A 15,171-nucleotide genomic window follows, 5' to 3' on the forward strand; every position below is an offset into this window, starting at 1 on the left:
AATGCATTTCTTAACCGCTATAAATGCCTGGTTACACAGTTTCTTCAGATGACAGTCTCCAGTATAAACATTTCCAAGAAAACAAAAACAGGGATGAGGGAGAATCAGTAGACATGCTGAGATAAAATAACATACAATTGTCAGAATTCAGCCAGCCTTCACAAGACCATAACGGCTGTTGGTGGAAGAAGGTGAGGACCAAGGTGCAGCGTGTTCATCTTTGTTTATTGACACTGAACACTATATACAAAAACAACATAGGGAATGACCTGAAAGTTGGGAGAGATGAAGAAGCGGGGAAAAAGAAGAAAAAAAAACACTAAACAGAAATCAACTACCCACAAAACCCATGTGGGAAAAAGCTACCTAAGTATGGTTCTCAATCAGAGACAACAATCGACAGCTGCCTCTGATTGAGAACCACACCCGCCAAACAACAAAGAAATACAAAGCATAGAAAATGAACATAGAATGCCCACCCTAGTCACACCCTGGCCTAACCAAAATAACCAAGAATAAAAGCCTATCTATGGCCAGGGCGTGACACATATGCAAATATGTCCCATTTTGTGTTTTACACCTCCAGCAGAGGAATGCCATTTCTGAGTGCATGATATTCAGTTTCACTGGAATAAAGTACATTCTATGAATGGTCTTAAACTGCAGTAATTGATGCCTGAGATGATATGAACATGACTGGGCATTCAAACATATCTGTATCCATTCATCATCAATACCAGGTCTTCCTCACATTTTTTTTTTACATGTTTTGTGTCATAGGGAAAAGCTATCAACCCTTGATACAGTTTGGAAATCAACTTTGTAGGTTTGTCCAAGTGCCTTAAATAGCTGGCTTGTCTGCTATTGTTTGCTGCACAGAGAAAATAAAGTGTATCTGCAAAGATTCACCTCAGCTCCATCACAGACTGGTCTTCCCTGGCTGCCTGACCCTGCTGACACCCCTGTGGCCATCTGATCCTCCTAAGAGGAGGCATTATTCCTTGATCCCAGACTGTAGCTTTAAGCTAAAGCTGCTGTCCTGTAGCTACTGGAGGTCTACCCATCAATTCAATGATGTAACTTTTTTTTATCATTCACTGATATTGTTAATATACTGCAAAATTCACATGAGCTCCATAGAATGGTCATCTCTGGCTGTCTGACCCTGCTGGGACTCCTGTCACCAGCTGATCCTGCTAAGGCCTGATGAGCAGTGTTGTGTACTGCCTGTGCATATAGTCCTATGCTAAACGCAGCCAAAGTCGCTCTCGTCGTTATTGCTGCTTCAAATTCAGTAGCCATACCTGCGAGATCAGGTTTGCGTGTGGTCTCAATAAAATAGAGTAGGCTATAGCCTATGGATGGGCAGAAAATCAGTTATCTTTCCAAGGAAATGTACTTCTTAAATAGTTTACTACACTGTATAGAAATAGTCCTAACATATTGATCACCCATATTTCTGCTTCTGCTCCTAAAAGGTATGCTATAAAAATAGCTCTAGAGAAAGTGTAAGTCTCTCCATCTCTGCTTTCTTCAAACTACTTATAGCATATTGGCTGATATAGCCCTGTAATACAGATAGCCTAATATAACGGCCATGTGAGAATCTCTGGTAATTTAAACAATTTCTTAAGTTATTTTTGCGCTTTTGACATTCCCTATATGGTGAAAAATTGCTGGCAAGTGAGCTGCATCGCAAAAGCCTAAGGGACAAGTTCTTGCAGTAGCGGGTGGGAGTCATACAGCGGGTGGTCCAGTGGAAGTTGCGTCCCTGATTTTTATTTATTTGTATACATACATTCTACACCGAAGTGAAGCCCCTTCGAACTATTGTAGGCTCAGTGTGGTAGGCATTCCAGTACGTTAGATGGCGCTAAACAAACGTTTATAGCTACATTTCCTGGCTCAAGTTTGTCCATGTTCCTTTGCCTTACCCGGCTAAGTTCAATGACATTCCGGCTTTCATAAGGAGAAATATCGAGGTTTGAATAAATAAAAAACTCCAAGAATGGCATTAACGTATGTTTTCAGATCAATCAGAACAGAGTTCTCAAAGGTAGGCAAGAAAAGGGTGCGCTGGCATCCAGCAATTTTTTTCTGATTGTGCTTTCTGAAGCTGCTGTCAGCTGTTGATTTGAAGCTAGCTAGCTTCCAGTACCTAGCCTAGCTAACCACGTATGGGACAAGAACGTTAAAGTATTCCATTTTCTGCAGCTAGCCTTTGAGTGTTGTTGGCAACATCACAGTGAATTGAAATATATTCCCAGGACCAGAGGTCATCTTGGACATTTGATTTAATCTGTTAGCAATGATGATGGCTTCACTGAAATGTAACGTTCGATAATCTCATTTCTTGTCCACCCCAGGTCTGCACCGTTCATCATGCACAGTCTTTACACACAGGATTTCCAGTTCTTGCTGCAGAGAAAGCTCTCCTTATGAAACTACGCAAAAGTACTGGCTACACATTCATTAACTGCAAAAAAGCATTGGAGAAATGTGATAATGACATCACAAAGGTAAACATTGCTTCTTTCAGTACAGTTTTGCTTGCTGAGCAGGGCAGGGATGGATGTGTAAGAGGTGCAGGATTTGTTCCAGCCCAACAATAACAAATATGGTTTTAGTACTTTTCAATCTGGTAAATTAGTGCTTGGTTGGAACAAAAGCCTGCCCTGCAGTGCTTGCACACAATGCAGGCCTCCTGGATCAGGATTGGGGCAGCTGCTGACTTAAATGTAGTGTATATTTAGGATAATGTGTGTAATGTTTTTCTCCAACCAAGGCAGAGAGCTGGTTACATGAGCAGGCCCAGAAAGAAGGCTGGAGCAAGGCCAGCAAGCTGGAGGGGAGGAGGGCCAAAGAGGGGCTGATTGGTCTGTTTGTAGGAGACAAAGCTGCAGTCATGGTAGAGGTAAGCAGATCTCATTCACTCAATGAGATCCTATCACTCATCCTCCTTGATGCAGTCTGCATACAATATTCAAGTTGAATAATACCTGCTTTAACAGTCATCTTCATTTGTTTAGTTTGATCAAATGTAAAAATTATCAGAAGTATTTGTATCTCAATGTCCTCCACGTTTGTGTGTGTTGCAGGTGAACTGTGAGACAGACTTTGTTGCCCGTAATGAGAAGTTCCAACAGCTGGTGAAGGATGTGGCGTTCGCCACCATGGCTCACCACAGCAGTAAAAACCAGGGCCAAACTGGATATGTGAAGGTATGACACATTACCACACCATCCCCCACTCAGTAGCCACATCACCCTAGTATACATGTTGGAATACTTAAAACTGCATTTATCATTGTTGGTTTCAGAGTCTCCTGGCAGCAGAGGACCTCTCGAAATTGAACTTGGGTGAAGGTGCTTCTCTGGCTGATCAGCTGGCTCTTACAATAGGTGAGTGAGTAATACAAATAGCCATTTAATAATTTAGTAGACTCTTATCAATATTGAGATGCTCTCATTGAATTTGAGCTTTAATAACCTATCTGCAGCATTATTTGGAAATTGAAGACTACTCTGTTAGTGAAGTTGTAATTTCCTGTCCCGTCCCCTGTCAGGTCGTCTGGGTGAGAACATGTCAGTGAGGCGGGCGGTGACGGTTGGTATCCCTGCAGGCTGGCATATCGGCTCCTACATCCACGGTGGTGTGGCGGGTCAGTCTGATATGGCCATGGGGCGATACGGCGCCCTCGTGGTGTTCCAGGGGGGCAAGGACGGGGCGCAGGACACCCTGGGGAGGAAGCTAGGGCAGCACGTAGTGGGAGAGGCCCCCGTATCCCTGGGCAATATGGATGACCTGCCCTGTGGGGATGCGGAGACGCGCCTGCTGCCCCAATCCTTCCTCCCTGACCCTAGTAGGACAGTGGCACAGTACCTGACGGAGCAGGGGGCACGAGTTCTGGACTTTGTCCGCTTTCAGTGTGGGGAGGTTGGCAGTGATGGGGCACATTGAAGGGTAGAGGAGAGCATCTCAGAGACCTTACAGGTCATGTTTTATCTGCCTTTTATTTGTTTCTAAATTAGGCCAAAGGGCAGACGGTTATTTGATGTCATGCAAATGCATTCAACCAATTTCAATGTCTCATGTTTTCATGCCTCATGCCTGAATCACCCCAACAATAAAGATATTTTAAACTGTAGATTACCATGTCTTCTGTACATTTATATCTCACTAATTTGTCATATGGAAACTCTAGCTACAGTTTATATATTCGTACCACACGATGGCGCACTTGTTCAATCATACAAATGGTTAATATGACTCTGTATGATCGTCCACATGAAAGCTTCAATGGAATTGGCTAACAAATTCTGTTTTTCCACCACCACAGCATACATACACCAATATTTCCTCCAATACCCTACTCAACAAATTGGATGCAGTCTATCACAGTGCAATCCGTTTTGTCACCAAAGCCCCATATACTACCCACCATTGCGACCTGTACGCTCTCGTTGGCTGGCCCTCGCTTCATACTCGTCGCCAAACCCACTGGCTCCATGTCATCTACAAGACCCTGCTAGGTAAAGTCCCCCCTTATCTCAGCTCGCTGGTCACCATTGCATCTCCCACCTGTAGCACACGCTCCAGCAGGTATATCTCTCTAGTCACCCCCAAAACCAATTCTTTCTTTAGCCGCCTCTCCTTCCAGTTCTCTGCTGCCAATGACTGGAACGAACTACAAAAATCTCTGAAACTGGAAACACTTATCTCCCTCACTAGCTTTAAGCACCAACTATCAGAGCAGCTCACAGATTACTGCACCTGTACATAGCCCACCTATAATTTAGCCCAAACAACTACCTCTTTCCCTACTGTATTTTATTTATTTATTTATTTTGCTCCTTTGCACCCCATTATTTTGATTTCTACTTTGCACATTCTCCCATTGCAAATCTACCATTCCAGTGTTTTACTTGCTGTATTGTATTTACTTTGCCACCATGGCCTTTTTGCCTTTACCTCCCTTATCTCACCTCATTTGCTCACATCGTATATAGACTTGTTTATACTGTATTATTGACTGTATGTTTGTTTTACTCCATGTGTAACTCTGTGTCGTTGTATGTGTCGAACTGCTTTGCTTTATCTTGGCCAGGTCGCAATTGTAAATGAGAACTTGTTCTCAACTTGCCTACCTGGTTAAATAAAGGTGAAATAAAAAAATAAAAAAAATAAAATATGTATTTATTCCAATAAACTCACGTTTGGACAGTTTTGTTGCACCTATCTTGCAGAATTACGGTAAATAATCCGAAAAGGCAACGCCTGCCAGATGTGATTGGTTTGTACAGTGCATGAATTAAGGATGACGTCATGAGCATAGTTTTCTTAACGTTCGCGTCTATCGGTCTACATTCCCCTGACCTCCGCCCGTTGACAGGATTCGAACCAAGCCCAGAAATGGTAAATGCCTTTGCTTTGTTCTGTTTTAAAGATTTTTTTTGTATGTGACGTGCAGTGTAGACTGTTAGGCTAGCAAAATGTCGTTTTAAATTCGTGTAGACAAAGCCTGTTAGCTAGCTAATCCACCGAAGACGTTTCACTGCTGGATTATCATACCGTGGCTGGCCAATGTTAGCTGGTTAATGTAGTTATCTAGCTAGCTACTTGTTCTCTTCATCTTCGATAATCATATTCATTTGTTTTTCCCTTTTCTTGCCGTACATTTTAACCAGTCTGACTTCTCAGAAGACCAGATCATTGGTGAGTTTCAATCAGCTTTGTGACAGTAACGTTATTTGAAGGCTAACTAGCTACTGTAAAATGTTAGCTAGTTGCTAGTCTATCCCCTTGCTGCATCTGTGCCATTCATTGTGGAATAGCTCTACTTCTTTCCTGTCCCCTTTGTTGTGAGAAGCAGTTTCCCTGCTGACAAGTTGATATAAACTGGAGTTTATGGTGAGTTTTTTTTTTTGTTTTTTTTTGGACGGACCAGGTTTTGTTTTTCTAACCATTTTGGGAAGACCTTGCATTATTAGAGGCGTTGTCGTCTGTCATGCACACATCAACGAATGGTGATATACAATTACAAAAATATTGATTCACGGTTGTCTATTGGCGCAGTCAATCCCCTCCTTTTGATCCCCACATAGCGGTTTGATTGAATGGTCTTTCATCAAATTAATGTTTTGTGTTGAATGTTACTGACCAACTAATTTTGCACTGAGTTCTGTGCCTGGTATTTTTATGCATGCAGAACAAAGTAAAGGGACACGTCAACATGTCAAGGCATTATGGCTAGTCATTATACGACCTGAGTGTTCAAAAGCCAGGCTACTTTGATGAAAGAGTTGCCGTTTAGTAATTCCATTTTAGTGTTTATTTTGCCAACACCAATTTTGGTATTATTTATCTGTTCCGTTTATTGTTGTGTGATGTCTAGTTCGGCTACGTGGTTAATTTAGTAGAGGAACCGGAAGTTCTCAATTCTGGAACGTGAATTCATTCGTTCCCGATGCCAGAACTGTATCAAATGTCTAGATATATTCGTGAAAATCAGGCCTCTATATTGTAATTTGTTCCCAGTCCTTCACTGGTGTTGACTCGTATACATTGTGTAAACAAAAGGAAATGACTAAACCACTTATTAACGAGTTGTACGCCTCGAAGGCGTGGCCGAATTAAACCTTAGACATGCTGTTCTTTGAAATTAAATTGGCGAAACATAATGTAACCATTTAGCAAGAATATATGTAGCGACATAGTGTTACTGTAGGCGACTCATCGATTGCCTGTGCTTTTTTCTTTTACTCAATCAATGGCATTTTTAGGAGTTTGGTTTCGCAGTTGCTAGATTTCCTTTGCGGTCGTTTGGTTAATAGATTACGCCACCAGCGCTTGCTGTCAATGCCATATATGGGTAAATGAGTGGCTGCTGTGTAGTTCCAGACGGGCCATCTCGGGATGCGCATCATACCAGCGATGAAAGGCAAGCACCATAACAATGGCCCTGGGAAATGACCCTTATGTCAGAAACCATTCCAATAGAGGCCACCGAATTTACTGTAGATTACACATAATCAAAGAAACAACAAAACAAAACATCTTTGGATTCTCTTTCTTGACCATTTTTATGGGTGGGGGGTAAACCAAAACACATAACACTCAATCCAGCTCTGCTTTTTTTGTGCTTTTTTTTTACGTCTTTCGTCTCCCCATCTGTCAGAGTTCAAGGAGGCCTTCCTGCTGTTTGACAGGACGGGCGATGGGAAGATCAGCTACAGCCAGTGTGGTGATGTCATGCGGGCCCTCGGCCAGAACCCCGTCAACGCTGAGGTCCTCAAGGTCCTGGGCAACCCCAAGTCAGAAGGTCAGCCCTACTTCTAGATGCTTACTGAACATTTACCATTAGTGTCTATTGGCTGGATCAAACTTATAAAAGTATTACACAGATCAGTTAACATTAGTAAGATTTTATTCCGGCATGGCATCGTCTTGTGTTCAGCTAGATTTAGGCCTATCCTCCAAAGCTTAGGGCTGGTGTGTTTTTAAGTCTGTTGCTGTTTGTAGTCAACCTCTTCACCAAACCAGTTTGACTAATTCATATCCGGTTAGGTGGAAGATGTCAATTAATGTGCTTAAGCATCCAAGGATGAAACTGACGAAACAGAATGTTCTTCTGGGTATGACATTCCCATCCTATGGAGTGTGAATTTATCCTTGTGTGTAATCTGCAATTGTCAAGTACCACATATGTTCTGTGTTGTAGTCACGCGTTGTGTGGGGTCCTGTTCTTACGTGTGCTAATTACACACAGAATAGATGCAGCTCATGTCAACAAGATCTGATAACGTAAAGATTATCAATTTATAGAGAAACGCAAGTTTACCACTAATTAGGAATTTATAAGGTTTGTGGATTTGTTCAGATTTTTTACAGAATTCAAAATCAAATTGAAATTTTATTGGCCACGTACACAGATTTGCAGGTGTTATAGCGTTCCGACAAACAAAGTTGGGCTACACATAGTGGGACTAAGTACAGTAGTTTGTCCTTTGGGGATCTAAGAAATTCTTATCAAAGCTCTCCTTTTTTTAATAAATACATTCCAAGCCATTATTTTTACTGTCAGTATGTGGGCCTAGATGTAGATCTTTCATATAAGTTATTATCTCTGTTTATAGCAAAGTAATAGTAGTTTCTATTAACAGTATCTAGTAATTGTTTTTTTTTTCTCCACTCCCCAGAAATGAACCACAAAATGCTGGACTTTGAGCAGTTCCTGCCCATGCTACAGGCCATCGCTAAAAACAAGGACCAGGGCTCCTTTGAGGACTTTGTGGAGGGTCTGCGTGTCTTTGACAAGGAGGGCAACGGCACAGTGATGGGCGCTGAGCTGCGCCACGTCCTCACAACACTCGGTAAGACCTCAGAACGATCTTATAGCTTTCATAGCTTTCACCCAATCATAATGCCTGTGGTAAATTTGGATTAACTTTGGATATCCCTATGGGATAAGATCTGTAAATTACACAATGTACATGGGACAATATGTTAAAATTACAATAGTGCCAAATTTCAATGACTTAACTTCAAACAACTATAAATTGTAGAAATTAATATACAAATATTGCAAGCATTTAATGAGAACCTAAAAGGTGTGCAACATGAAAATAGTCTAATTTATATTGTGTCGTGTATTGACGGTCCCTAACTAGCCCCGGAGATAGGCTTTCCAAATTCAAACTAATTTTGCCGCAGTTGCACACCAGCTAGCTGAAGCTAATTAGTGAAATTATTTGGCCAACTCTTCCCACCTGCAAACACACGAGACATACATCAAACACGCACCCTGAAACCAGCTCCTGTTTGAATTCAGTCATAGCATTTCTTAATGAACCACATTTTAAAACGAGGCCAAATCAGGGAGTGCATTCGTTGTTTAACACTCCAGATAAACCATTGACATTCAGCTCTTGATGGTTTTACCTGAAGAATTGAATTTGGATCAAGCGAAACGTTTGATCCACACAGTCCTGATAGTTTACCTCTTCTCCTTATCAACCACACCTGACTGTTGTACCAAAGGTCTTCATTGTCACTAATCAGTAATCACCTCTTAAACTAGTGACTCAATGCCCTACTGTATCCATATTGATACACTTGATTTGCATCCTGGATATCTTTCTTGTCAGTAAGGCGATTGGGCAATACAAATGACAAGATGTGGCTTTGTTGAGTCTCCCTGGTTAACTGTGTCAGTGTGCCTCTGGGCATGTATGCTTGGTAGTGTAGGGATTGACATTTAAGGGTTGCAAGTGAACTTGGCAGCCATTAAAGTTAAACCTGCGCCGAGGTTGCCTCATTGGGCAGGTGAAAAAGTGAAAACAACCGAACTGCAAATAATTCCTGTAGCCTAAAACTAATCTTACTGGTTCCTCCACATTTTTTTAGTGAAATAGACTATTTATGGATGTTGGGTAAGTTGAGCCTGCTCTGAGTTATAATTATTATTATTTTTTATTTTTTACTGATAACAACCCAAATACAAAGAATTCCAGTCTTGAGCATTCTGATTTCTCTCCTATGTGTAAATAGTTAATTTGCCTGAAAATGTAAGTAATCATAATAGTAAGGGGGGGACCCAAAAATACTCCTGACTTGTCTTTCAGACTTTGTCAATCCGTCTAGTGGCTTTTACCTTTGTAGAATGAAAGGAAAGATGGGATTCCCTTGCTGTACACTGTCTTTTTGTCTATTTATCTGTTATGAGAATGTAAAAGAGCATTTCATTTGTGTTGCAGGTGAGAAAATGACAGAAGAGGAGGTGGAGACTCTGTTAGCAGGACACGAAGATGCCAACGGCTGCATCAACTACGAAGGTAAAGCAGAGTGGTGAACTGGATGGATATGATGGCTGTAAAGAGAGAACACTGAACCTCATCCTGTACTGTAGAATATATTACAATGCTTGAGGAATTACCCTTTCCCATAGTGTTTGAATAATAAGACATGAATTGTAACAAAATCCAATAACGAAATACAATTGACTTGAATGGGATGTACTTGTGTTTTGTGCCACATAACCACAAAGCCCTATGATTATTAAGAAGGAGTAGGCGTAGGACTGGCTGGAGTTTGTATTATTGGATTTCAGGTGTGTGTCCCCCTTGTGTTGTCCCTTCACTGACCTCCCTGTTCCTCTCCCACAGTCTTTGTCCGCCACATCATGTCCGGCTGAGCGGCGAGTACGAGCAGACCCCCTAAAGCCCCCCCCCCCCCCCCGCCCCCCTCTGTTGTCTACCACCCCAGCAGTGGGCTCTCACCTGCTCTGGGAGACTTGTGTGTAGGGGGAGGAGGGGGCCCTCTTGTCAGCCCATCACTGCACAGAATGCTCCTACTCCTAGCTACTGATACCGCACATATAGCCAGTAGTTTACTAACAGTTTTACACTTTAATGTTTTAAAGTGATACTTGGTTGGGGTTGTGTGGGGGGACCGGGTGCTCCTAGTCTATCTAACACACTTGTTTAATAAGTGGCAGGCTGTAGAGATGCAGAGTAAAAGCTATGATACTAATAGAGTAGGATATTGCTCTGTGCCATGATGGTGTTGTCAGAGGCTGCTGGGTTCCTGTGATGGAGTCAGTGGTTCGAATTTATGGTTTGATCTCTGTTCTCTTTAACTTTCTATCTTGCAGGGCCCTTCTCCTGCCCAGCTCCCTCGCCTCTCTCCCCCTCCCCTGGCTGTTGCCTGCATGTAGCGTCTCTGCATGTGTCTAGGTGGCTCCTCTAAATTACCCCCATGGACACTGACTCTCCAACTGGAGGAGGGCAGGACACTGACGGGGGGGGGGGGGTCTGTTAGCTAGACTAGATGGGTGACAGTTCAACTCCGAATGTCGGGGAGAGAGGGGTTTGGATAAAGTGGTGTGCAATAATAAGGAATTCTTAATGGTTGAATTATCGTCCTCTACTATAATGATTTCCAACTATTGCAGTGAGTAGCTCCATTTCCTTGGCTGGTGACTTCTGTTCCCTTGTACTGAAGGAAGCTGCTGCTGGTACTGTAAGCGTGCTAGAACCTTGATTTATTTTTTCCCCTACCTTTCTGCCAGATCCATCGCTCCTCCTCCTTCCTCACAGCTGTCCTTGTTCTCCTCTGTTAGAACAGCCCAAATAAGGAAGGGGGTTGCTAATCCTAACACATTCCAGGTCCTGAGGCCTGGCTGAGCAAATCCTTTGCTGTTCTGGCTTGCTAGGAGATAGTTTCTCTGTGTCCCTCCCTCTACAGTTCCCCCTCCCTCGCTCCTGCCTCTAATGCTCAACCTTTTAATGCTGATTCTCTCTTCTGTCTGACTGACACATGGAGTCTCTGTGGATCAGATTCAGGCTTCAGCATCCAGCTGAGAGCAGTGCTCATGTTGGGGAGGACTTACAGTGCATTCGGAAAGTATTCAGACGCCTTGACTTTTTCCACATTTTGTTATGTTACAGCCTTATTTTGTTTGCTCCTCAATCTACACACAATAGCCCATAATGACAAAGCAAAAACAGGTTTTTATATATTTTTTTTGCAGATTTAGAAAATAAAAAAACGAATCACATTTACATATGTTTTCAGTACTTTGTTGAAGTTCCTTTGGCATTAATTAGCCTTGAGTCTTCTTGGGTATGACGCTACAAGCTTGGCACACCTGGAGAGTTGGTTGTCCTTCTGGAAGGTTCTCTCATTTCCACAAAGGAACTCTGGAGCTCTGTCAGAGTGACAATTGGGTTCTTGGTCACCTCCCTGACCAAGGCCCTTCTCCCCCAATTGCTCAGTTTGGCCAGGCGGCCAGCTCTAGGAAGAGTCTTGGTGGTTTCAAACTTCTTCCATTTAAGAATGGAGGCCACTGTGTTCTTGGAGACCTTCAATGCTGCATAAATGTTTTGGTTCCTTTCTCCAGATCTGTTGCGTGACACAATCCTGTCTTTGAGCTTTACGGACAATTCCTTTGACCTCATGGCTTAGTTTTTGCGCTGACGTGCACTGTCAACTGTGGGACCATAGACAAGTGTGTGCCTTTCCAAATCATGTCAAATCAATTGAATTTACCACAGGTGGACTCCAATCACGTTATAGAAACATCTCAAGGATGACCAATGAAAACAGGATACACCTGAGCTCAATTTTGAATCTCATAGCGAAGGGTCTGAATACTTATGTGAAGTTTATTTGTTGTATTTTTTAAAATACATTTGTTAATATTTCTTAACTTGTTTTCGCTTTGTCATTTATAGGGTATTGTGTGTAGATTGATGAGGGAAAAAGCATTTAATACATTTTAGAAATGGGCTGTAATGTAACAAAATGTGCAAAAAGGGAAGGGGTCTGAATAATTTAATGCACTGTACCTCTCCGTTGATTCATTGTAATTTCTCCTTGTGATTTTTAAATATACGTGTCTGTAGACTGTGACATCCTTTGAGTGTGCTTTGAAATGACAGCTTGGTGGGATAATGCTTAGGAAGGCTTTTGGTCAAATTTCTTTGCATGTAATAGCCCCTCCATAAATTATTCTCGGATACCCAAGCCATTTCATATTGAACCATTCAGTAATGAGTCACAGTATGAATTCATAAGGAATATAAGGCCCTCAATCTTCATGGTGAGTCTGGGGCTATTTGGGAGAGATGGGAGGCTATAGCACTGCTGGCAGATGCTGGAGGTGGGGTTTGCTCTAGGCTCTTCTCAGACACTGATGACCAAGCATGCTGCTGATGTTCTTTCTTCTTCTCTCCCTCAGAACTCGTCCGGATGGTGATGAGTGGTTGAAGATTAAGAACACATCCGGATCACTTTATTCCCAAATGTATTTTTTCTTCTATTATATACGCAACGTCTGTCTCACCCCCATCCACTGTCATTCCCCACCCAACTCTTGTTGGCCCTCGTTTTGTCATATTTTTTGTATTTTCTTTCAGAAGTGCCTTTTCTGTGTCTGAGTTGAAGAGCCCCTTTTCATTTCACTTCAAAATATCATCCAACCACGGAGGCGCATGCTATCATGCCTGGCTCGTGGACAGAATCGGCAATAACATTCCCTGGATTATTCCATACATTCCCATCACCCACCCTGTCACTCAACCCTTGTCAGCCCCACCACCAAATAGCTGTTTTTTTTATACGGAGGAGATGCATGTTCATTGGCTGAGACCATGCTGTAATGTGGGTTTTACCAGGCCAACCAACCAATCATGAAATTACAGATTTACTGTCATGTATATGTTATAACGAACGGTATTTAATAAAAATCCCCAGTTTCTGAAAGTACTGTGTTTTTTCTTTTTAATAAAACGATGGTGAAGCAACATTCTTAATTTAGTTTAAGAGTCAGTGGAATTCTAATAAAGCAGCAGTGCAGTAATATACAAATGGATACATCATGTACTGGACCATTTTGGCCTAGTGTCCAGGATGGACCGGATACCTAGCTATTCTGGCTACACATCTGGGATCGCTAAGAGAATGCATGTTTTGAGTTGACACCATGTAATGCAATCTAGGAAGTGGTATTCAAGTAGCAGAGTTTAACCGTTGGATAATTTAAGTGAACAAACTTCTCTGATAGCTTTCTCTCAAATGTAAAGGTCATTTGAATATTTTAACAGAACTGTATAGGGCCTTTATTCTTTGCTTATTGTAAGGCCTACTCAACTTTGTCATAGTATATTTTTTGCAGTAGTCCTTTATGGTAAGATGGGTATGTTCTATTGCAGTGGCCCTGTATAGTTAGTTCTCTGATGTAGTTCCAGTACTTACACCAGCCCTTGTATGGTAATGCAGGTATGAGTATTTGCTCTGAGGCAGTAGGCCCTGTATGGTAAGGTGAGATATTTTCCCGCTGGATTGTTTGTGGTCTCTGTAGTATCTGTTTAGTACTAGGTGATAGTTCAGAGGAAAATTAGAAACGTACAGTATGTTCAGGATGCAGCAGTCTCATGCATAGAGGGGAGGGGAGGGGGGGGGGGGGCTGTAAGTAAGACAACACACACAGCCTGCCCTCTTGTGGTGCCTGCAGTGCAGACACTGACTTTAGGATTATTTCCATATAGGCCTAATGTCACATGAAAAAAGTGAAAGATCCTCAGTCTATTCCTTGATATAAAAGTTGTGTAAAGAAATGGACGAGGAGTAATAGTTCTCTCAAATGTAGGGGTCAAAATGATTGAAATCCCTTTTTTCAATACCTCACCGTGCGAGGATAACGACACTAAACCTTTTCCTAAAAATGTTTTTTGAGATTGGAGAACACACTGGGAGAGATATTAGACCTTCTCAGTCGCCGGACTTGAACCCCATTGAAAACCTGTGGTTTGAATTGAAGAGGGCAGTCCATAAGCACAGACGAAGGATATCAAGGATCTGGAAAGAGGAATGGTCTAAGATCTTCCCAATGTGTTTTCCAATCTCAAACATAAAAAAAAAGACACAGTGCTGTTATCCTTGTAAGGTGATGTATTGAAAGCAGGTGTCAATTTTGACCCCTGACTTAAAAAAAATAAAATGACTTGTTAAAGGTCCAATGCAGCGGTTTCTAACTCGATATCAAATCATTTATGGGTAACAATGAAGTACCTTACTGTGATTGTTTTCAATTAAATGGTCAAAAGGAAACCAATAGCTTCTTAGCTAAGAGCAATTTCTCAAGCAATAATTTTGCAAGTGTTAACTCTCTTGCGTTATGTATTTAAAGAAAGGACTGGCCAGCCAGCGATCCCAGTTGATGGTGTTTATTCTGACGATAAGACACGTAGAAACACAGATGTACAGGACAACAGTATGTTGATGGCAGTATATTTGTGATTCGTCGCTTGCATGTCAATATCAGACGGGGTATTTTGTAAACATAACAATGACAAAAATAGTACAAAATCCAATACATGTAAGTGTCTGACGATAGACAAAAGGAAGCACATTAGATGTGCAGGACAACAGTATGTTGATGGTTGTAGATTCGTAATTCATCTGTTGGCATGGAAATAACTCAATTAGCAGGGAGCTAATGTGACCATTAGAATTAGAGCATGCTAGCTAACTCGCGCTTTTTAGCAATTACGTACAAAAGCACATGCCAGAATGCCCCCATTATCTAACAGGTACCGTGCACATATACACCAAGTATACAAAATATTAGGAATACCTGCTCTTTCCATGACCAGGTGAATCCAGGTGAAA

The 15,171-nt window shown here is 41.9% G+C and overlaps 2 protein-coding genes across 4 annotated transcripts; both read left to right on the plus strand.

Annotated features, from left to right (window-relative positions):
• The first annotated feature begins 1,879 nt into the window (after window positions 1-1,879).
• On the plus strand, window positions 1,880-4,147 carry tsfm (Ts translation elongation factor, mitochondrial). Its single transcript, XM_021569288.3, has 6 exons — window positions 1,880-2,056; window positions 2,367-2,519; window positions 2,786-2,914; window positions 3,099-3,221; window positions 3,320-3,401; window positions 3,566-4,147. The coding sequence occupies exons 1-6, from the start codon at window positions 2,009-2,011 to the stop codon at window positions 3,958-3,960; spliced, it is 930 nt and encodes a 309-aa protein (XP_021424963.3). The 5' UTR covers window positions 1,880-2,008; the 3' UTR covers window positions 3,961-4,147.
• A 1,141-nt stretch (window positions 4,148-5,288) lies between these two features.
• myl6 (myosin, light chain 6, alkali, smooth muscle and non-muscle) lies at window positions 5,289-13,263 on the plus strand. 3 transcript variants are annotated; one of them, XM_021569290.3, is made up of 7 exons: window positions 5,289-5,415; window positions 5,688-5,715; window positions 7,178-7,321; window positions 8,199-8,372; window positions 9,756-9,833; window positions 10,164-10,199; window positions 12,740-13,263. In XM_021569290.3, the coding sequence occupies exons 1-6, from the start codon at window positions 5,326-5,328 to the stop codon at window positions 10,190-10,192; spliced, it is 543 nt and encodes a 180-aa protein (XP_021424965.1). In that variant the 5' UTR covers window positions 5,289-5,325; the 3' UTR covers window positions 10,193-10,199; window positions 12,740-13,263. The 3 variants fall into 3 exon arrangements, with proteins under 3 accessions (XP_021424965.1, XP_090061855.1, XP_021424964.1); XM_090205729.1 differs by having other exon boundaries at window positions 10,164-10,195; XM_021569289.3 differs by lacking the exon at window positions 10,164-10,199.
• The last annotated feature ends 1,908 nt before the right edge of the window (window positions 13,264-15,171 follow it).

The sequence above is a fragment of the Oncorhynchus mykiss genome, chromosome 17 (genome assembly GCF_057628025.1).
Source record: "Oncorhynchus mykiss isolate SJ-2025 chromosome 17, ASM5762802v1, whole genome shotgun sequence".
NCBI lineage: Eukaryota > Metazoa > Chordata > Actinopteri > Salmoniformes > Salmonidae > Oncorhynchus > Oncorhynchus mykiss.